Raw genomic sequence first — 23,220 nt, forward strand, 5'->3', positions numbered from 1 at the left:
CCAGACGCCTGAGAGAGTCCCGCGGTAGAAAGTATTATCTAGTTTGTTAATTTTTAATGCAAAATGTTTCTGAACCATTAGTTACGTTGAGTAAAGGGAGCTAAATCAACATAAGGGAACTGGGGACACAATCTGACCTGCAGAACAATTACAATACGTTATGTACTCAAACGGCCAATGATACAGTACCTACGTAAAGTACTTTTGTTTTGTAACAAAAATAAGGCATACAGCAGTGTGATGTGATACGCTGTATATAGTCTACTCATGCGTATAACACTCGCCCGGGGCCCCGCGTTCTTTTAAAGCCGCCTCTGCATGGAGGCTGTATACAACATCAGTACACACTAAAAAAAATATTTCCCAGGGGTTGGGTTTGGGTTTAGAGAGGAAGATAGTATTTGTGTTGGGGACACTAGCGGATCCAGAACTTTGGAGGGGGGGGGGGCGATTTTTTTCCCATCAAGATGTTCTTGGGCCGGAGTACTAGTGTGATATTTACTTGTGTAGCAGGCTGTGGTTACGTCCTATAGTCCTCGCAGTACTGGAGTGATATTTACTTGTGTAGCAGGCTGTGGTTACGTCCTATAGTCCTCGCAGTACTGGAGTGATATTTACTTGTGTAGCAGGCTGTGGTTACGTCCTATAGTCCTCGCAGTACTGGAGTGATATTTACTTGTGTAGCAGGCTGTGGTTACGTCCTATAGTCCTCGCAGTACTGGAGTGATATATATATATGAGAATAAAATAAAGCAGTGTTTCTCATCCTTCGACGAAAAAAAAAAAAATAACAGTCATGTTGAGGCCTTTCTCTTGCAAGCTTGGGGATCTGGGGAAGCGCTGTAAGGTACTCTAGTTGGGATCGCCCCGTCGCAAAAAGCGTTTTCTTGCATTTTTCACTGCAGAATCGCATTCTACTGACCTAATGCTCATTATTCATCCTATTATAAAGGACCTTTTGAAAAATATTCTAATATGAATTTATAGGCCATTAATACATTGCAAATAAAACCGATTTGTTCCTTAAAACGATATTTAGAATAAAACTTTGAGGATCGCCGCCGAAAAAAAAATTCGATTAATAATATTCAATAAAATTCAAGCATAAATTGTGAGTTATAGTCCCAAATTTATTTTACGAGAAAAATATCAGATTGAGTAAAGGTTGAGAAAAGGCGACTAGGAAAAGATTATTTGGACTTAGAACTCATCTCAATCGTGACTCTTATACTGAAAAATTTCGTTTGAATTATAACTTTTCCAAACCAAAGTCTTTCTTAAAATATTTATGATAAATTCATGTGAAATTACATAAACTCTGTCTGGAAAGGGGAAGGGCGGTAGAGTGAAAACGATTAATCCTCGCTCCTTTTTATCATTTCTACTAATGATTGCATTTGGCATTTAAGAATAGGGGTTGGGCGACTCGATATAAGAGTTTAATTTATAGCATATATAAATTATGTTAGTGACAGATTTTTTTATTATTTTGTAATTATAACTATAATACAAAAGGAAAAAGTATTGGTTTGTCCGATGGGGGGATGGTGATTGCATCTATCGCGAGGCCTCATTTTTTGTCACACACTAAAATTGTCTTATTGGCTGGAGAGGAGCCCATCAAGATGTTCTTGGGCCGGAGTACTAGTGTGATATTTACTTGTGTAGCAGGCTGTGGTTACGTCCTATAGTCCTCGCAGTACTGGTGTGATATTTACTTGTGTAGCAGGCAGTGGTTACCTCCTATAGTCCTCGCAGTACTGGAGGGATATTTACTTGTGTAGCAGGCTGTGGTTACGTTCTATAGTCCTCGCAGTACTGGAGGGATATTTACTTGTGTAGCAGGCTGTGGTTACGTTCTATAGTCCTCGCAGTACTGGTGTGATATTTACTTGTGTAGCAGGCTGTGGTTACGTCCTATAGTCCTCGCAGTACTGGAGTGATATTTACTTGTGTAGCAGGCTGTGGTTACGTCCTATAGTCCTCGCAGTACTGGAGGGATATTTACTTGTGTAGCAGGCTGTGGTTACGTCCTATAGTCCTCGCAGTACTGGTGTGATATTTACTTGTGTAGCAGGCAGTGGTTACGTTCTATAGTCCTCGCAGTACTGGAGTGATATTTACTTGTGTAGCAGGCTGTGGTTACGTTCTATAGTCCTCGCAGTACTGGTGTGATATTTACTTGTGTAGCAGGCTGTGGTTACGTCCTATAGTCCTCGCAGTACTGGAGTGATATTTACTTGTGTAGCAGGCAGTGGTTACGTCCTATAGTCCTCGCAGTACTGGTGTGATATTTACTTGTGTAGCAGGCTGTGGTTACGTCCTATAGTCCTCGCAGTACTGGTGTGATATTTACTTGTGTAGCAGGCTGTGGTTACGTCATATAGTCCTCGCAGTACTGGAGTGATATTTACTTGTGTAGCAGGCTGTGGTTACGTCCTATAGTCCTCGCAGTACTGGAGTGATATTTACTTGTGTAGCAGGCTGTGGTTACGTCCTATAGTCCTCGCAGTACTGGTGTGATATTTACTTGTGTAGCAGGCAGTGGTTACGTTCTATAGTCCTCGCAGTACTGGAGTGATATTTACTTGTGTAGCAGGCTGTGGTTACGTCCTATAGTCCTCGCAGTACTGGAGTGATATTTATTTGTGTAGCAGGCAGTGGTTACGTTCTATAATCCTCGCAGTACTGGAGCGAAATTTTCTTGTGTAGCAGGCTGTGGTTACGTCATATAGTCCTCGCAGTACTGGTGTGATATTTACTTGTGTAACAGGCAGTGGTTACGTCGTATACATATACAGTCTCTGGCCATCACCTAAATTAAAATTTAACTTAAAATTAATAGTCCAAGCCGTGTTTATGCCATCTCCCATTTAGCTCGAGCCTGTCACACAAGTCCTGGGTTGGATCCCCATACTAAATGAAATATAGGTGTTAAATGTTTTCTTGGAGGTTCAGCGAGTGCCTATTTAAATTATTCCGATAGCGGATTCCAGCGGTGGTTGATTTTGAAACCAATATGATGCCAATGCCCACACATTCTCATCGTATGACCTCAAAACCATCCATTCGAAGTGTGTTTGTTTCTTTGTTTTCTTGCGGTGGTTGATTTTGAAACCAATACGATGCCAATGCCCACACATTCACATCATATGACCTCAAAACCATCCATTCGAATAACTTATTTTTTAACAAAAGTTACGATCTTTACATTGGAATGTCTTTGCATTTAGATTACTCATTTTTGTCACACACTAAATTTGACTTATTGGCTGAAGGGGAGCCCACCAAGATGTTCTTAAACCCAGGCACACGGGTACCTTGCTACGCCACTGCTTATGTATCATTGTAAAAGTTTCTCGTGTATTTCTTAATCATTCACGTGTGGCTCAAATATTATTGCGCAGAACTGTTTTCACTAACAGGAGAAGGGGTGAAGGTGAGTACCTAGTGAGTACCTAAACCAGTCAGCTTTGGGCAGGAAGGGCTCATTAGACTTGGCTTGCAGCCTACTTAGCAGAAGGAAAACTGAATTCAAACTGTGATGCCTTGCAGCTGTACCCGAACATTGGAAAGGTTTCGTGGGTCAACCCTTTTAAAATAAGGAGCCGGCCACCCTTAGCGGCATCTTCGCCCTTAGGCAGTTTGCAGCACACAGCGCTATACCCTTCCAGAGTCTGCGACTCCGATGACCCCAAACTGTATATATGTCGTTTGCTAAGAATTACATAAGAAACTTTTAATTTTATAACTCATGCCACAGATTTGACCTTGAACTTATTGTTGCTTAAAGAAATTCTTTTAATAATATCAGATGTAGGTTTTTGTAAAACAGTTTTTAAAACTACAACGGTTGGTATAATCAATGTTTTACCTTTAGTGTTTTCCGTATTTTGATATAAGTAAAGAGATATTGTAAGACTCTCGCAAACCATCATCTTCTCTAACTGATGTCGAAGAGAGATTTTGTGGGTCTATTCTTTATCTTTGAGTGTTCTAAAGTTTATCAAATCTTCATCTATTTTGTTAGGGTGGAATTGTCTCAAATGATCTTCCAGCGTCATTGGTTTCACATCGTTATAAAAAGGCAATTAGGCAACCGCTAGTATGACAGGAAAGAATAAATCCCAATTTTAAATAATCAACGCTGTACAGTCTACATTCTTTTTGTTAAACATTAATTACATGTAGACAAAATTAAGCTAGTTAAAAAAGTATTGAAATTAAATATAACAATTTTTCGTTTGAATAGCAGGATAAATGTTTAAAGGATTAACTCGGGTACAAATCAACAAATCATATTGTAATAACTTAAGTGAGGTAACTCAACGAGGACATAGATGTTTATTTACATAGAGACATGACAAACACAAAGGGGCATCTGCCTAGAGCACAGCATCTCCATATTGGCTCTCTACTTGGGCGGAAATAGTTAGTCTCCTATGTCAACATCCGACTTGTCTGGTCACTGATAGTGCTCACCTTCTTTCTGCACTATCTTGGATGGCGGTGCGCATGGCAAAGTCATAACATTGCCCCCGTCTTAGCACTTTTCGTCCCGAAAAGAAACACTGCAGCTGAGGTTTGACAGTTCAGGTGGAGGTCGATCAGTGGGAGCCACAGGCGGCAGGGAGCGTGTTCCCCACGAGGCCATCCGCATTGTTTTCCTCCAGTGCCGCTTTCTCTTTCTCCAGTTGACCAGGCTGTTGTTGCGATAATGACGTGGCCGTTTGCCACACAAAGAGATAGGGTCGAGCACTGTTTTCTTCAGCACAGCCGTTGATCGGACACGCTGTCTCAGCAGACCTTCCCGACAGACGCCTCTCAAGGGAGCTGCAGGTTCACATGCAGCCACGTTGCAAACAAAGTCCAATGCACCGCAGTCATCCTCAGACAACAGTTTCACTTCCAGAATACAGGTCTCTTCAGTTTCAAGTGGAAAATGTCTTCCTCTTGACGGCTCAGATTTAGAGTAGTCCGATTGACATTCGTCTATGCCAATGTCGATGATGATGGTAGAAGTACATATGCCCTGTTGGTGGTTTTCTTGGCATCTAAATTCTATGTGTGATGCGCCGCATGTACAATTCATGGTAAACTTCTGGATGCAGTTGCCGAGCTTCGAATTTCCTTTGTAGGCACCGGAAGATAGGCAGAGGTCTTTAAAGTATACAGCAACAGGCTCGAACGCAGACCCAACGTTGTCTTGATCTGTCCGGCTCATTGAGGTACTGGTAACAGGTACAACAGGAACAAACGCTTCAGGCACATAACAGACTTCAGTTTCTTCATTTGTCTCCTTCCGTTCGACTCGGTACATCCCGTTGAGATCATCACAGCAATCGCCATCACGTTTCTCGTCTTGAAAGTCACAACCACAAGACTTGCCCACAACACAGACACAGACGGCGCTCAAATCCCCAGCGTCTCCGTCACCACTGTTTGTGCAACCACAGTCTTGACCACGCAACTTCTTGCCCAACGAGTCTACAGGCAACTGCTCCTTTACCAACGAGTCTACTCCTTCTTTCAGCTGAGACACCATTTTATCTACCTTGTTCCCCATACTGTTCATTTGTTCACACATTGCATCAATACCTTCATTTATCTTGCCAATAAGCTCATAAATCTCTGGTTCAATTTCAAATAGGTAGGTCTCCAGATCTTCGTCCTCATCAATTAGGGCTTGCCGGAGACGAGCTGTAAGCACCTCCTTGCTACCACTAAGCTTTAGGCGTCTGTAATGAAGTTCCTGCCTTAGCTCTTTAACTAAAAGCTGGTCTAGTTGTTTCAAAGATGCCATTATAAATCCTACCTCCTCTCGTTGAGTCGCCTATAATCCCACTTCTGACACCAATGTAATAACTTAAGTGAGGTAACTCAACGAGGACATAGATGTTTATTTACATAGAGACATGACAAACACAAAAGGGCATCTGCCTTGAGCACAGCATCTCCATATTGGCTCTCTACTTGGGCGGAAATAGTTAGTCTGGTCACTGATAGTGCTCACCTTCTTTCTGCACTATCTTGGATTGCGGTGCGCATGGCAAAGTCATAACAATATATTAGTGTATAAAAGAATTAAATTAATTTGATGTAAAATTAAAGTCACGAACTGTTTAAATGAAATCTATAATCGTAGACCCCCGTGGACATCTCATCGACCCCCAATTTATATTTTCCCTTTCGTAGACCCCTTGGAAGTCTTCGTAGACCCCTGGGGGTCTATATAGACCACTTTGGGAATCACTGCTATAAATGGATATACAGAATGTAAAACAAATATGCATGAATTTAATTTGTATTAGCGTAATTAGTAAATAGCCTATATAAGGAAGAGGGTTTTTTTTTTAAGGGGGGGGGGATTGATAGGGAGTGTAAGCCCGGGCACACACTGAAAAGCTCAGAAGTAGTGAACTAAGTAACAATGGGAGTGTCGTAAGAAAGTGAAGAGAAAGTTGTTTTGAAAAGATAGAAACAAAGTTTCTGAGGCATGGACCCAACTGAGTAGCGAATGAAACAGTAATAGTATGTCAGGTACATAGACGTCGATGTAAGACTAGACTAGCTCTGTAATGAGTTCTAATAAATGCCCAGAAATAATTCAATAGCTTAAACAAACACACACGCACACACACACACACACACACACTATCACGTGGTCAGATGACGTCACAGGTTAACAAAACAGAGTTATAAAACTGGCCAAGTTCATGACCTTTGATAATGACCGAAATAGAAAAAAAAATGTCTTTCAAAATATTTTTACTGCACCGTTCGATTGGGGCAAAAAAAAAAAGGGTGAGGAATTCAATCTTGTACTAAAACAAAGCATCAAATGAGGTGTCAGACTATTACGTCCTGTAGTAGACCATAGATTAGGTTTCCAACCGTTAATGTCTTGTAAACCATAGATTATACTTCCACACGCATGTCTTAGGCCGCTTGACGTTGACTCTTACCTCTATGGCAGTCTATGGCCTCATTAGACAGTGTGGGCACACGTTTCCATGTGTCGTATAGCACCGCTTTACTTGCCGGATTTGGCCCTCAGACCTTAGTTTGTGCATGATTGAGATAAACTATGCACTCACAAAAAAACCGCTGAATTTCGAATGTCTGTATAATTTTTTTTTCGGTAGTATTATGTGTTTTCATTAGTTTGAATCAAACATATGATTTTGGCTTAATACTTGTATTAGAGCTAGGCCTATTCATCTATGGCAGAATAACTATAGATAACAAGATTTTTGTTGTATCCGGTGTAAAGAATAAGGGAAGTGTTGGTAATCCATTTTGTTTGTTCAATGTCATGTCATGGAACTGGTCATGTGATCATTTGTGTGTGTGTGTGTGTGTGCACTGGAGAATCAAACGTTCCATGCACTTCCGTGTGTAGCTCATTGAAACACAATTTTGGCAACGTTCATGTTTAAATTGGCGTCTAGCGTCCTTGACATTAATCAATAAAGGTCAGAAGGTCAGGCATTAACGGGCGTCATTGGAGCTAAAATAATTTGAAGCCTATCCTAAGCTGGACTTTTTTTTTTTTTGTTATTATGCATGTTGGATATAAATCTTTCAGAGGTTCAACATTTTCATCACTATGTTAGACACTCTCAAGTTCAGCGGAATATTATAGCCTGACACATTAGGATCTCTAGTGAGTAATAGTTAACATGATTAGAACCCCAAATGACTCAAGATCAATTCTAGTTTGCTTGTCATGTGTGCATACAAAGTGACAAACCCATTCAGTTTATCATTGGATGATTGTAAAGAAATTTCTGAGTCATTGAATGAAGTTGTCTCCCCCCTCTTTGTTTGTAAACTTGTCAAGTTACTCCTAAATATTTCATTGGCATTGGCCTGTTCAGTGAAGCATAGACCTAGATTAGAGTTTCATCCGAAATTCTACTTCAAATGTTAACACTAAATATCGTTACATCAATACATAACAACACTGCATTATTCGGGAGTTCTTCTTATGAATCAATTATTATAGCTCAGGGATATATTCAGTGGCGGTCGTGTCATTACCTCAAATCAGGCCCACGGATTGCGTTATCTGTCCTGAAATGTTAAGTATCATCATGCGCCATAACAAATTGAACATTTGCCTACTTGGGTTTATGTGACACTTTTGTATTTCAACGTTTAAAAGAGTAACCCCCTTTCAGACGTTGGGGGCAGATAATGTAAAGATAATCTTTCTTTTTCTGTAGCTGACGGCTAACGAGGTTGTCCTGTGGCCAACACAACGACCTAGCGCCATTCAACATGTTACCAGTGTTACCAGACGGATAAAGAAAGACTTGCCTTCTTTTTTGAGGTCGCATCCTCCGTCTGGCAGGCATTGGACTAAAATATGAAGATGTCTGTCTTTCACTATGCTGTTGGCCGCATCAATCGAATTCAAAAAGTCACGTCTTTTGGTCGAGTACACAAACTCATTCGTAAATGATATAGTGTAATGTGTCAGGGGGAGGTATGGCGAGAATGTTACTTTAATAGTTTGGTATGATTGTTATATCCCCTTGTTGTGAATGCGAAGTGTTGCACGTGTTATGGACTGAATGATTTAGCCTTCGTTGAATGTGCGAGAGAGTGTGTTAGTCAGTAAGGTCTTGCTCCGGGTCCAGGAAGGTTGGACGTTTACTTCCTGGACTGGTGTTTTTGTATTATTCATATTTATTGAGATATTTCATTGTGTGCTTAATAGTTTATTAAAGTATTAGTATTACTATTCATTCAAACTGGAGTTAGAGTTGAAGCATATTAAGTATTGATTGTTCCTATTTGTGTAACAAGTACTCGTGTAGCAAGTACTAATTAATTGAGTATTCATACCCCCTAACGAGCATAAGGAGCCAAGTCAAGAAACACAAGACAAACCAAGAAACAGGACCCTGACATCTGGAGGCTCGTCCGGGCAGGTCTGTTATCTGTCATTCGTCAATTTGAAGAAGTCAATAAGAAATAAAGAAGCAAGACAAGCAACAAGGCAATTGGTATAATTTATCACATAATAATTGTTGACATTTTTGGGCCTCTTCGGCCAGTATTGGAGAATCCTTGACACACACATCATTGAAATTATGGACATTTTTGAGAACACGGAGGAACTTTTGTTTCTCGCCATTTCGTGAAGTCTATCAAGTAATGTTCCTGAGACTTTCAAGTTTCACAGGACTAACCTGGACATCTTCTACAAGAAACACACTTTACCAAGAACGTTAGTTCCTCATTCGCCAATTTGGACTGAACATTTATTGAATTTGATCGTATAACTAGGTCAATACTTCAATCTTTGTTGATGAAGTACTGAGCGACATCATCTGCGGAGACAACCCTGTACTATAAACTACATTTAAGCGAAAACTGTAAATCTGACGTCACTGGACAAATTAAACATTGTTCTGTCTCCTAAGCAAGTTACATCATTACACACAGCATCTTAACCTCGTTTCAAGAAAAAGTGCTGTTCATATATTCAATGCTGTTCATATATTCAATGCTGTTCATGTAATTGTAATGCTCATTCAATTTTTGCGGCCGCCCTTCCAGCCCACCGGGCATATGCATGGCCATTCCTCCTCTGAGTCTACTTGTGATACTTGTTGAGACAAGTCGCGCCTACGGCTTTCGGTCCACCGCTGAAAATATACGTGCATTAAAAGTGTTTTCCATTCTTGCGTCATACAGAAAACAAAGAACATTACAACCAAACACATAATGATAAGAGCCTGTGCCCTGGACACATGTTGACCACTCACTTCCGATGGACTCAACTTTGGTTTCAAAGGCGTATTTTATAACCATCTTAAAGCCATGCTACTGCTTGTTATTAAGGAGAAAAAAATGTTTGAGTAACAAATAAAAACCCAGATTTTTTTGTTCTCTTCAGTGGCTACATTGTGTTTGTTGTCCTGACTTTTTTTCTCTTCTAATTTCCCCATCCAGGATGTCAGATATCGATTTGGTAATAAACATCGTAACACACAGAGCTATATGTCTGGCTTCCTTATCGAATATTGGCCATGAACATCAAAGCTAAACATTTTTTTCTTTCAAAGTCACATTTGATATTATGGAGAACGTCTTCCATTTAGCCCCCCCCCCCCTATTTCACGACCCACCCCTCCTTGAGCTGCATTATTTATGATAATATTGATTGAATAGAAAGGATCCTAGCCCCTAAAATCAATGTCTTTGTGCCGTACGAACTTTCTATTTGACTTATCTCTGGTACAATCAGACCTCTGCATTTATTTCTACTAGCTCGTACATTTGTATATAATTTAACGAAGATGTTTTAAAAGTGAAAGAATGTTTGCCTGGGGTGCTAATGAGTGTTTTATGGGTTTAGTATTGATCAGACCTTTATGTTGTGTATGAAGCCAATTAATCAAATCGGGGTCTCGGTATTTAGACTTGATTGAATAAAATAAATAGTGGAAAGTGGAAAAAAAAATGTTGTGTCGATGTAAATGTCAAGCCTATAAAGTTTAACCTTCGACATTTGATTAGATTTATACGCAGTAAGTTCTACCAGGTATTGAGGTGTAGAGCTGCCATGAATTGATTAGATTTGTTGTACAAGTCAGTCTGTGACTTTCATGTTACATCTCACATCCCACAAGAATCTTTTATTATTATTATTAATATTTTAAAACATACAGCCACATGATATTCACGATTGCTTTGTTTATATTGACCACTGCAGTAGCACATTGGGGGATTAGTGGAGTGTGACCGGCTCATAGCCCACACTTATTACATGATTATGTTTGGCGGAGCATCTCCGGTACATTTCGAGTTTTACAAAGATAAAAAAAACAAAAACAATATATATATATATATACCGGTATAATAAATATAACACAAAAAAAAAACGAAGCTTATTTTGAGTGTTGGGAGATCAATTGATGTCATATATCTCACTATTTCAAGGTTTATCCCCCAACAAATAAAACAAAACTATTTAATTTCCAAAATTGGATTATTATTTTTTTAATCGATTCCTGTGTTGTCATCGTATGTGAATAATTGTGTCTAATTTCAACTTGATCCGAGAATGTGAAGTAGGAGATAACAAAACAAAAGAATCCACTCCGGCGGACAGATAGAAGGTTATTCTAAGCTTTGTAAGAAAACCCAAACTGTTCGTTGTATTCCTTCACCTCTAACCCTGTGGTCTCTACACGTTACTTTTTGTTTATAGGTGTCATTGTACAAGTGATGCTTGTTGTTGGATGAAATCTAGTGGATTAGAATTTAGAATTGTTTGAACAATGTTGTTGTCTCTAATTAAACCCTACTCTTAACATACGGAATCTCATTGCTCTTCATTGACCTTTGTTATCTATCGATCTATTTTGAACATGCTGCATATTCTTTGTTATAATTTAACATACTCTCAATATTGTTTGAATTTTTTTTCTAGCATGTTATTACAAATAATATGATGTAATGTATTATGTATAACATGCTAAATCTGGTTTTGAGCTGTGTGCATGCTCTGCCTTTTCTTCAGTGTCTTTCGTGGGAGAGGATATGAACTTTCGAAACTTTCCTTAAAGAAAACAAAAATTACCAAGCTAATAATATTTAAGAAAACAATATTACGAAGGAGCGGGATGGAATTGGGGCATTTAAAATTTAAGTTAAAATAGGTGTAGACATATTGTATCCTTTGTTTCAGCACCAACATTTGCTCATTGCATTCTCAAGACATTAGTAGCAGTCTACAGAAAGCTGGGATGTTACAAGTCTATTGCCTATCCCAAAGGTTCTGTCCAGACTTCAGGCCACAGCAAACATACCAACACCAGTTCTACCACTTGGCAGGTCCAGGATGAGTCCGGCTTTGCAGCCAAGTCCGCGGACACTTCGTCTTGGTCAGAGCGCGCCAACACGGCCGTGTCCCAGTCGGCCGTGTTCCGCACGCCTGACCCCAGCCCAGTGCACGTTCATCGGGCCAAAGAGCTGGACGTCTCTTGGTCAGAGCGCAGGATCTCCTCCCCGCTGGCAGAGGACGATCTGTTTGAAGAGAGATGGAAACGTCCGCACACCAAGAAGACGCCGAATAAAAAGAAAATAGTCATTGAGACCTCTCGGGACAGAACTTTGTGTGCTGATAAGTCAGAGCCTGAAGGAAGTGAGCTCGACAATGTTAAGACAATCACAGAAACTGTGCCATCAGAGGAAAGGGAATCGAACGCCAAGAAAATCGATGAGAAATGCCGGCACAACACTGACGGTGAAAGAACATCCAAAGGTTTTTCTCCCCGTGACGAGGACATGGACACGGGAAGGTCAGAGGAGTTCAGTGAATCGGAAGTGTCCGAAAGTCTGGCATCCAAGGAGGGGACGGTCATAGCAAAGAGTCCTAAGAGTGCCGTAAAAGACAGCGGTGAGCCGGACTGCCCAGGGCAGACAGAACTGGACATGAAGTTTAACTCGAGCAGTGATGAGGAGAATGAAGATTTTGACAATAGCGATGACAGCCTGATGCAGTCTTTTGACGCCCCTGGGGGAGATAAATATCACAAACTGTTGTCTGCTATCAAAGAGTTCCTTACGGACTATTTAAACAATATGAGAGAGGTAAGTACACACTACATTGAAAATTTATCAGCAGGTCACCAGCCTTCATGGCATCAATGGCTACCTAATGCTTTAACCTTAGAGCTGCATTGAGAAAGTGTAAAGGTGAATCTAGAATCAGGTTAGTTAAGGTATAGAGACAACCTCTTTCAAATTATGGCTTTAGAAGCAAAAAGGAAAACAATCCTGTGAATTCAATTAGTATAATAGCCCCCCCCCCCCTCCCCGGACAAAGAAAAAAAATCAGTAGATGCAATAGTTCGTGGAACTACCACAGTTTGGGAAACGCTGGTTAAGTACAACTGTATGCTGGTTTGGTGAATACCAGATTCCCATTTACTATGTATACACTAGCGTGTTTCTACCATTGCACACGAGGCTTTTGTGTAGGCCTCTTATATGGCGAAATAACATTAAGCTTAGGGGTGGTAGGGAAAGTTGCGGTATTAACGGTATATAGGGGTGGCGTTGGTGTGGTATAGCTTTTGACTGCTATCACAAAACGGCTAGCTTGAGTCACTGCTGTCGTACAAAACTCAAGAAGCCTTTCATGAAATACTTCTGGCCATCAAGGCTAATTGTGAAATAGCAACGTCTCTACTTCATGTTCGAACCTTTGAGCATTTTTTAGAATTAGTAAGACGTGGATAATCGCAGTGCTGGCTAAAATTCTGAATAGTCTTGACTTGACTAGTTGAATAACTTGTCTTGACAGCGATCGTGGACGTATCACGTTACTGACTATCTATACACTTTAAAGGCACTCAATTTCATAGAAAACTCTTCCATCCGTTGAACAGCCATTTTTTTTTGCTAATGTCTTTTACTTGAGTGAACTGCAGAACGAGACATTCACTTGACTGGACTTAGATCTGCATGCATCAAGACAGTTCACAATTGGGTTTTCCTTTTTTGGTAATTTAGCAGCACTTTCCTTGTTAGAGAAGGGCTTCTAAGTAACTCTATAATCTTCCTAAGAGTCTATTGGCCATATATCTTTTAACTTGAGGTCAATTAATTAACACTAATGTTTAAATACATATAATATGTTTCTAATGATTTTTCTCAACTATTGTCTTCTGCCCCCCTCCCAATCACACCCACATATTAAAGACTGTGTGCACAGATGATGGCACCCCCTACCTGACCAGCCTCATTAAGTACCTCAACAGTCAGTGCAGCGGCACGGAGATCAGAGGCTTGATCAGATGTGTAGGCAGCAGCACAGACGTGGCCCATCCTCTGGGCAGGCTGCTCCACCTGGCGGACTATTTCCAGGCCACGAAGCTCAAGTCAGTTTTACTAGGGACATTGGAAGCTGCTGTCTGAATTGTTTCTGTTCCCTGTTTATGTTTGTGTATAGGTTTGTGTGTGTGTATCAGTTTAGTATATTTCGTTCGAGTCAAAAATGTTATTTTCATGGCTGTTTTACACCCATTAGAGATTTTCATTGATATCAAAAAAACTATAAATAGATAGCTTTTGGGTGTATCTGGTGTACAGAATAAAAGGAATTGTGGGTAAACCTTTTTTGTTTGGTGCTTTTTTGTTTTTAGCACAGAATCAAATTTTTCTAAACTCTTCCGTTTGATGCTCAATTTGTTTTTGTTTGTTTTTGTTGCTATAGTGTAGGTCTATTTAGCGTCCTTGACATTGTTCGTCGTGAAAATCACCAATAAGTTCTCTTAGTAACATATATGCCGGTAGATTATATATATATGCAAGTGAGCATGACTATAAGAATAATATAATAGTAAACTTTCCATGTTGCAATGTTATTATAACTAAACTGATCTTCCTATTACCATTGGGTGAGTTATGTTACATTCAGTGTTTGAACGTTGTGTTAGGTCCATTTGTTTATATTACATTGGAACAAACATTTTATCCACACAAAAATGCACATCTCAGATCTGTATTCAATTAGTCATCCCAGTTCCAGAATCAGGGTTTGAATGTTCATTGAATGATGTTTACGGGCTATAAAGAGTTGCACTGTTTAAAAGAACATTGTATAGTTGATTGTGCCTTGAAATGTATGACCATTCTAATAGAGATGTGTATATATATATATAGATATGTTTCAATAAATCTACATGTATTCATTGGGTCAAAGAGCAATGGACTGGTGGGTGCCTTCGCAGTTGTAATTGAATTCGTTTGAATCAATTATCGTTGGTTGAATCAACCGATGCACAAGCGTATTGTTGAAAAAATATAATTAGCAAGTTATGTCTGAGTATTTTAAATGTATTAAGTCTGAGAAATTCGTAATTTTATGATTGTCTGGGTATAATATAACAAACTCGTGTTTCACGAATGACATCTAGGTCTAAGACTTTGTTTCTTTCTACATGTTTTGTTTGCTAATGTTACAATGTACTTGAAATAAAATTTTGATCAATAACATTTATCTGAGTATCTTCATTCTTTTATATACCGATATATATTTTTGATTTACAACAAAAAAAAAATCAAACGTTTAGTAAGCTTACTTTCTAGTTGAGAAACGTTGTACGTTTTATACTAAACATTAAAATGGTTCGAATTATTTCGATTTCCTAATTATCAAAAAATGCTTTTGTGGTCTTTGATATCTGGGTCAAATCAGTGAAATGCTATATCTAAGTGCTCTATCGATCTTTACACACACACAACAACATTACTTCAATCAATTTGAATGCACCTCCTGATCACAGAGCATAAATTTGATATAAATCGTTATACGACGTAACGTCAATTCTAACATAGATGTCAGAACGAATTTATTTAGACAAAGGAAACAGTTGACTTAAAAAGGGAACTCGGTTAAAAAAAAACTGTTGGATTAAAAAAGAGAAGCTCTTCTGAAGAAAGTTTACTTGGAAAAGAGAAGCTCGAATAAACAAACAGTTGACATTGAAAAGAGAAGCTCGAAATAAGGTTTATTTTACTCAAGTAACAAGCCTATTTGGAAAAAACATTCAAAATAAAGGCAATTTAAGTATTTCATTCTTTTCGAATATATTGCTTCGTGGCTCGTTCTATATCACTTGTAACAAATCAATACATAATGTGTAATGTGATTTTATTTGCTGCCCGTGTGGTAAAGCGCTTGGCTTCCGAACCGAGGGGGTCCCGGGTTCAAATCTCAGTAAAGACTGGGATTTTCAAGGCGCCCCTGAGTCCACCCAACTCTAAAGGGTACCTGACAATTGAGGAAAGTAAAACGGTTGATGACGCTATCATTAACATTCGGCAAAAGAAACAGATGAACTTTAAATCCACTGATCTTAAGACTGCAATGTCTGAATGGGATGCTTTACTTTTTAAAAGTGATTAAATTAACTCAAAGGTTTTGTACATTAAATAAATACTAAAATACTCTCAAGAACTCCCTCAAGGAATGCCATGAGTAAAATCACTAAATTTAGAGACACTTCAGGGCAGAATACTAAATTGTAAATTAGCAACAATACATAAAACATTAAACCATAGTTTACAAATACAACAACAAAACTAATAAAATATTCAGAAAGACGCAAAGATAAAAGAACATTTCTTATTCCATATGTTAGGACAAAGTTCTCCTTCTTCCCTAGTGCCATTCGAGTATGGAATTGGTTGCCTGAATCTGTCAGGAAAGCCAATGATTTCTGATCTGAAGGAACGGCTTATATCAAAGCTTATATCAAATCAATCTGTCTGTCTGTTAAAAATTTTGTACACGTTATTTCTCCGACACCCAATCTCGGATCAAGCTGAAATTTTGCACAATTATTTCTTTTCCTGACAACACAAGGATCATAAACAAAAAATTAATGAATTAGTTAATTAACTATTGGTAATTAATTATTTTGCTTGTTATTTCCAACAAAGGAAAGAAATTTTACTTAACTGCGGTGGTGTTATAAGCTGAAGTAGTCCCCTTTATAGGTCGCAGCTTTAAAGTAAGTTTGAAACAAACAATAGAGAACTATACAATCCGTCTGTTTTCGTAGGCACTTCACTAGCAGAGTGGTTAGAATGTCGGCTTAAGTCATGAGCTCGGATTAACGTGGTTCCCCTTTCCTTTTTTTTTTTTTATAAATGCTTTTCAAAATCGATCACGGTAAAATTCACACAAATATTCTTCTTTTTTCAATCCCTTCCTATTTTTCCCAACTGGCCCATAGCATCGTTTACTTAGTTGTGAAAGCTTACAGCATGAAAAAGCGCTAAACAAAAAAATGGTAAAAATATTTCGAATCGTAGAGATTTATTGTTGTTGGTCTAGATGTATTACAAACTTAATTACAAGACTGATCCAAACTAGTTGATACAACCACATTTCGTATGACCTTTACATCATACTCAGAAAGACACAAAGATAAAGGCACATTCCTCATCCCATAGGCTAGGACAAATTTGTACAAATACGCCTTCCCTAGTGCTATTTGAGCATGGAACGGATTGCCTGAGCTAGCCAGGAAAACCAGTGACTTGGCAAAATTTAAGTCATTGGTTAAAATGCATGACTGAATGCATGACGCGTAGAACGTAATCATCTTCTTTTTTGAAGTAACGTCTGTATTATATAAGAAGATCTGCCCTATAGATCTTAAAGGGGAACTTTAACATTTCGTATACGCTTTGTTTTTGTTTTTTTAAGTATTCATTTGTTTAGGTTTTACTTGTTTCAATCTTGTGTTTAGTTATAGTTCGGCTGCTTGGGCATTATTGCTTTTGTTATTACATCAACTCATCTTTTATTTAAAAAAAATCAGTATAGTGCTAAATAGTGTGTACGCCTATGGTAATAACAGATTAGTGGTCATTCTCTTTAGGTGTACTACCATCAGGAAGTGTCAGGAACTAGATCAACCCCGGGCCCCCTTGTTTTTTTTTCGTAAGACACAGTCATATATAACGAACACATATAATCTAATAGTATCAGTTATTATTTTTAATTAGTATGAGGTCTTACATATTAAAAGTTACTGTTTTAGCTAGACAGATACCAAATTAGCACATGATACAGACCTACTTCAGAAATAAGATCCAATTTGCACACGATTTTTCTGCTAGACCAATTCACTCACAGAACCAGCATATGCTATAACTGCTTGCTTCATCCTCTTTCTCCTCTGGCCTTTTTTTTTTTAAATTGTCTACAACGTCATGAATGTGTGTGTGTGTGTTTCAATGTATACTACACAATTAAGTAGGGTAAGTACATTGTGACTAAAAAATAGCCCTTCATTGTGGTCGGTCAGATTAAGAGAGTAACAGAGAGAACTGGGTAGGTGAATGTAAGCACCTCTCTCTGGGTGAATGGAGGCTATCTCTTCTTTAGATATCTTATTGCTTTCACGGAATCATTAAGATTTATTAATTATTAATTATTCCTTTTCATTTTAACCCAAACAATTTGATTATCAAACGCAAAAGAATCACGTACATTCGTATGCCGTCAGAGCAAAGCAACGATCGGACTCTCTCTGAAGTAGCTGCGCAGTTTTGTATCGATCTAGAGCAGTGTTTCTCAAATTTTTACTATTGGCACCCCCCTAAGGCAAAAGGAAATAAAATTACGTTTCCTGCGGAGACATTTTGAAATGATCTTTTTGTAACTAAACTTGTAGACACCTTTCGCGAAAAAAGTATGAATAATTTTATTGATAAAACATTGTTTAATATGTAAATTTTACTTGATTAATAGGCTTACTCAAATATGGATTTATAACTACATATACAAATACAAAACACGTGTTTGTCCTTAGAAAACAAAAACTAGAAAAAAATATTTTAAAATACTTTTTTAAAAATCTTATATTAAGCCCGCAGTTGTATCAATTAGTTTGGATCAGTCATGCAATTACAGTTGTAACAGATATAGACTAACAACAATAAATATGTGCAATTTTATAAGACAAATATTTTTATCAGTTTTTTTGTTTTTGTTTAGCGCTATTTCGTGCTTTGAGTTTTCTCACTACGTTATGATCCTATCAATTGTCTGGACCAGTTGGGAAAGTGGTGGGCTGAGAAAGAAGGAGTGGGGGGTATCTGGGTGAATACTACCGTGATCGCTTTTTAAATGCATTTGTAAAAAAATAAGTTGGACGACCTTAATTCGAGTGGGCTAAAGCATCATCAAGCCAATACACTGTGCCCATGAAGTGCTTATGAAATTAGAAGTTTTTATAGTTATCTATTGTTAGTTTCAAGCTTTTTCCTCTACAAAGTATAAATGGGACTAATTCAACTTACAAGTTTTTTTATTTTTGTTTAGCGCTATTTCGTGCTTTGAGTTTTCTCACTACGTTATGATCCTATCTATTGTCTGGACCAGTTGGGAAAGTGGTGGGCTGAGTAAGAAGGGGGGGGTGGTATCTGGGTGAATACTACCGTGATCGCTTTTTAAATGCATTTGTAAAAAAATAAGTTGGACGACCTTAATTCGAGTGGGCTAAAGCATCATCAAGCCAATACACTAACCAATAGTTATCTATTGTTAGTTTCAAGCTTTTTCCTCTACAAAGTATAAATGGGACTAATTCAACTTATACCCCCACATAAGTCAAGTACAATTTCTTTCCCTTGTTCGCAATACCAAACAAAATATTTAATTACTAATAGTTAATAAACTAATGTTTTTCAAATGGATTCTTGTTTTGTCAGGTAAAAGAAATAAGTGTACAACATTTCAAAATACGTGTTTAACGTTTCACTAGACAGATAGTTGATATAAGCTTTGTAAAAAGACTGACTACGAGCCTCCCCCTTGCCAGGACAGTTTGAGACGCTCTGATCTAAAAACACTTTAGATCATGTTGTTGTTTTTTATCCTTAACATATCAGGCCTCCATTTTCCCTCTTTAAAAAACAAACTGGTAAACTAGCTAGACAGTTCATAGCCTAGAATTAAAAAAAAAATATGAAAAAAGTTATTACATAATCCTTCTATTAACTTAATTGTTTTAAAAAAAATCAAACAAAGCATTATGTTTCAATAAAAGCTCTTTTTTTTTACAAATCAAACAGGACAACACAACTAAAATGCTATTCAACCTTTGGTTAGACTTATATCAGAACAAGCGTCCACTTTTAGGAACCCATAAACTAAAAAAAAAACAGAAAGAAACTAGGACACAAAATAGAGCCGTGAGATTTATGAAAATGAATACCGGGTATTCCCATTTAACTTGATTAACACCATTAGTAAAATGATTAAACTGAGTGACACTTCAGGAGGAAAATAAGAAGACATCAAACATAAAACATTAAACCATGTATTACATATGGGCTACACAAATACTCGGACAGACACAAAGTTGAAGGCACATTTATTATTACATACAATAGGACAAATGCGTATTGACATTAGAGCATAGAGCGAGTTGCTTGAATCAGACGGATGAGAACCAGTGACTTAGCAGAGTTTACGTCTCTAACTAACACGCAAGACAAGATTAACACAAAGATACGCGTAGATATCTTTTTTTTAAAGAAGCGTCTGTAATTAAATAAGATTATACCTAATTAAAGTTCAACGTAACTGCTTTTAGGTCATTAAAAAAGGAAATGTTGGTATCAGTAAACTGAAGTACATAATAGGTGAAAATAAAAAGTAAGAAAAGAATTTTAAAAATAAATCGGAATTCCAATAGCTCAATTCTTTGACAAAAAAACAACAACAACAAACAACATAATACTGCTTCACTCCATACAAAAATGTTCACAGCATGATTCCCTGCGATCAATCAGACCCAATGCATGAGGTCCCGCAGCAGCGTGCCTGAATACGGCCAGCTTGAACATTGCATTTTCTCCATGTAGATGAGGAATTGAGAGGGACATTAGAATTCTAGTGAGTGCCCATCACACGAGCCAATGCCAATTAAATCTTGTATCATATTTAATGGATGACAACATCTGGCAGGGCCGGACTTAGGTAATTGGAGGCCGTAGGAAAAGTGAATTTGATGGCCCCAAATGATTTAGCAAATTAAAAATAGACATCGAAAAATATCATTACGCAATTCATAAGAACAAACCAAATGGTCTTCTAAACGTCTAATATAAGTGGTTGAACAAGTAGATTTTAAACATATGTCAATAAACCTTGAGTCGTAGTAGAGAGGCTTGGCTAGTAGAGCCCTAGTGCTCTGCTATTTTTGAGATTTGATTTAATTTGATCCAAGTTTCGCAATGTTTTTAGTCCTGTGCGAGGCCCCCACCAATCGGAGACTCTAGGCGGCTGCCTAGTTTGTCTATGCCTTAGTCCGGCCCTGCATCTGATGTAAGTAACATTTTTCCCAACCTTATCATGGCACCCTTGTTGAAAAGTTTAAAGAAGGAAATAGTCGTACATGGAAAAGGCACTATAACCTCCAGTGGACTTCCGATACACCGAGTACATTGTACAGAGTAAGAAAACACGCATTGTAGGAATACAAAGGACTCATTAGTAGCAGGGAGAACCGGGTAGTGGTTTGTGGTGCCGTGAGTCCGGAAAAAAGATAATTAAATGATGATGCTATACATGTAGTCGTTGTAGTGGACGGCCAAGGTACTATTAATACATTACACAAATCACAGCTTATTCTTATTTGTTGTTTTAAACAAAAACAAGTATACTGTATCATCTGTTAGTGGCTAAAACTTAAAACAAGTAAATTATTTCTAAAATGCTTAAAAAAAACACCTTATATAGTGAGAAAAAACACCAAATCACTACCGTGTCTCTCAATACTGCAAGATTTAACTCTTTTCTATACAAAACATAGTTGATTATTTACCACTAATTTATTAGGCCAATTAATTAGTCGTCGACTATCAAAAACCTTAACTCACAGTCTATGATTAAACTTAATCAAAGAATGGGAAGGGGTAAAAAAGTGTACAAAATTTGTACCAGACGGGGTGAAATTATGCCTAGATGCAATTATGCCAATTAACAAAATAGTATGTATAAATAAGTCTTACTTTAAAAAAATATACACTTAATGCTCACTATTCTTCATTTACATAAGTTATGTCTTGTTTCAAAAGACGTTCATTTGTATTTACAACAAAAACGGTGGTTTCACTGGTTTGCATAGTTCATTTTAAAAACAAAAAGGTTTGCTACAAAAAGTAGCGTATGCACCTTAATTAGCATGCGACAAAATAGGGTGAAATTAGATTTTCATAGCTTTTCAAGTTTTTTTTAGGTCTAAAAGTGACAGACTGACAGAGACCACTAATAGCGGTGACTTGCGGAAGGCGCTTTAAAAAAAGAGAGAAAAAGAGTTCGTTGTCGGTCTCTGTGCGTCTCTTGTTTGTCAAGCAATGAAAGTGGAAAGGAAGAGTTTGATATTTTTAGCTCAACGAACATAAGGGTGAAATTTGATTAAAATAGCGCTTTTAGTTAGTTTGTTTTTAGACAAGAAAACAATTAGAAGTAATTAAGCGTAAGTATGAACAAATAAAGTTAAAGGAAATATTCACGTGTGGATATCAAATAGGCTACATAACAATATGGACTATGTACAAGTGTAAAGATAAGAAAAAAAATCATATCTTCCTCCATACAAAATGAACAATTAAATCATTATTGCAGTCAATCAAATCCAACGCAGTAAATTCATTTACTGTTCATGTCTGTAATTTACGATAAATTATTCATTATCTAAATATCTCCATTTGGCTTATAAATGTATAGTACTAATATGTGTCCGTCCGTCATCAAAAGAGGACTTTGCTGGAACGACCGTTGAAGGACGAAGGCAGGAGCAAAATATCTGCCGGAAAACTTTCCGAAACTCTCTGTTGTGCAAGGGGTACACTAAAAAGTTGACACCGGAGTTCAAGAGCCCTAGTAAAAGAAACAAATCGAAAACGACACCCGGCACTGTGTTGTTCACTTCGTCACTAGCTATTGCGTAGAGAACAAACCTCGGAGTCCAGGAGAGGAAGAAAACGCCAAAAACGGTCATCATCATTTTGGCGGCTTTCCAGCTTTTTTCGTTGGACTTGGCAGTTTTGCGCTGGTGAGCGGACGTAAAGTGGAAAGTCCCGGCCACTGTTTGCTTTGCGATAGCCTCTCTCTGTCTTTTGGCGGTCCTTGCAATCTTTATGTATATACCGAATATCGCGAAGCAAGGGACGAAGTAGAACCAGGGCGCCGTGTACTTAAAGTAGATCTCGGGCAAAATTATTGTTGCCACACATTGTGGAGGATAAATGTGCTTGTAAATGAACCACTGGGAGTTTCCAACGGAGAGTCCAACCATCCAGGAAACAATGATAGAAGCAGCTATGAGTTTGTTGGTGACGACTCGCATGTAGAAGAACGGATGGTCAATGAAAACGAGCCGATCAATGGCGACCAGCAACATGTTTAAGATGCTTACCACAATGGCCGAGAAAGCGGTCGAAAGAAGAAATATGCATACAGATAAATCCTTATTGACCAACTCTCGAGTGCCAGGAGCTAGCCAGAGCCCGTACGAGATCAATCCAAACCCTACGGTCAGATCCGCCACAGCCAGGGAGGCCACGAAAGCGTTAGACTTAGTCTGCAGGGAAAGAGACCTCTTGATAGACACGAGGGTCGCCGTGTTTCCAAATATGATCAAGAATGCGGTGGCGAAGACCACAGGG

General features: G+C 38.2%; 2 protein-coding genes across 3 annotated transcripts in view; one reads left to right on the forward strand and one right to left on the reverse strand.

The window, feature by feature from the left end:
- The window catches only part of LOC106074702 (uncharacterized), a 37,234-nt gene extending 22,211 nt beyond the window's left edge, over positions 1–15,023 (forward strand). For both annotated transcript variants that reach the window (XM_056043892.1, XM_056043893.1), the window contains exons 11-12: positions 11,708–12,612; positions 13,726–15,023. In XM_056043892.1, the coding sequence (XP_055899867.1) occupies positions 11,708–12,612; positions 13,726–13,941 (1,121 nt within the window). In that variant the 3' untranslated portion in view covers positions 13,942–15,023. The remainder of the gene's footprint in view (positions 1–11,707; positions 12,613–13,725) is intronic.
- The window catches only part of LOC106074701 (trace amine-associated receptor 4-like), a 30,445-nt gene that overhangs the window by 4,125 nt on the left and 3,100 nt on the right, over positions 1–23,220 (reverse strand). The gene's annotated exons all lie outside the window — the stretch shown is intronic.

This window comes from Biomphalaria glabrata, chromosome 10 (assembly GCF_947242115.1).
Source record: "Biomphalaria glabrata chromosome 10, xgBioGlab47.1, whole genome shotgun sequence".
Taxonomy (NCBI): domain Eukaryota; kingdom Metazoa; phylum Mollusca; class Gastropoda; family Planorbidae; genus Biomphalaria; species Biomphalaria glabrata.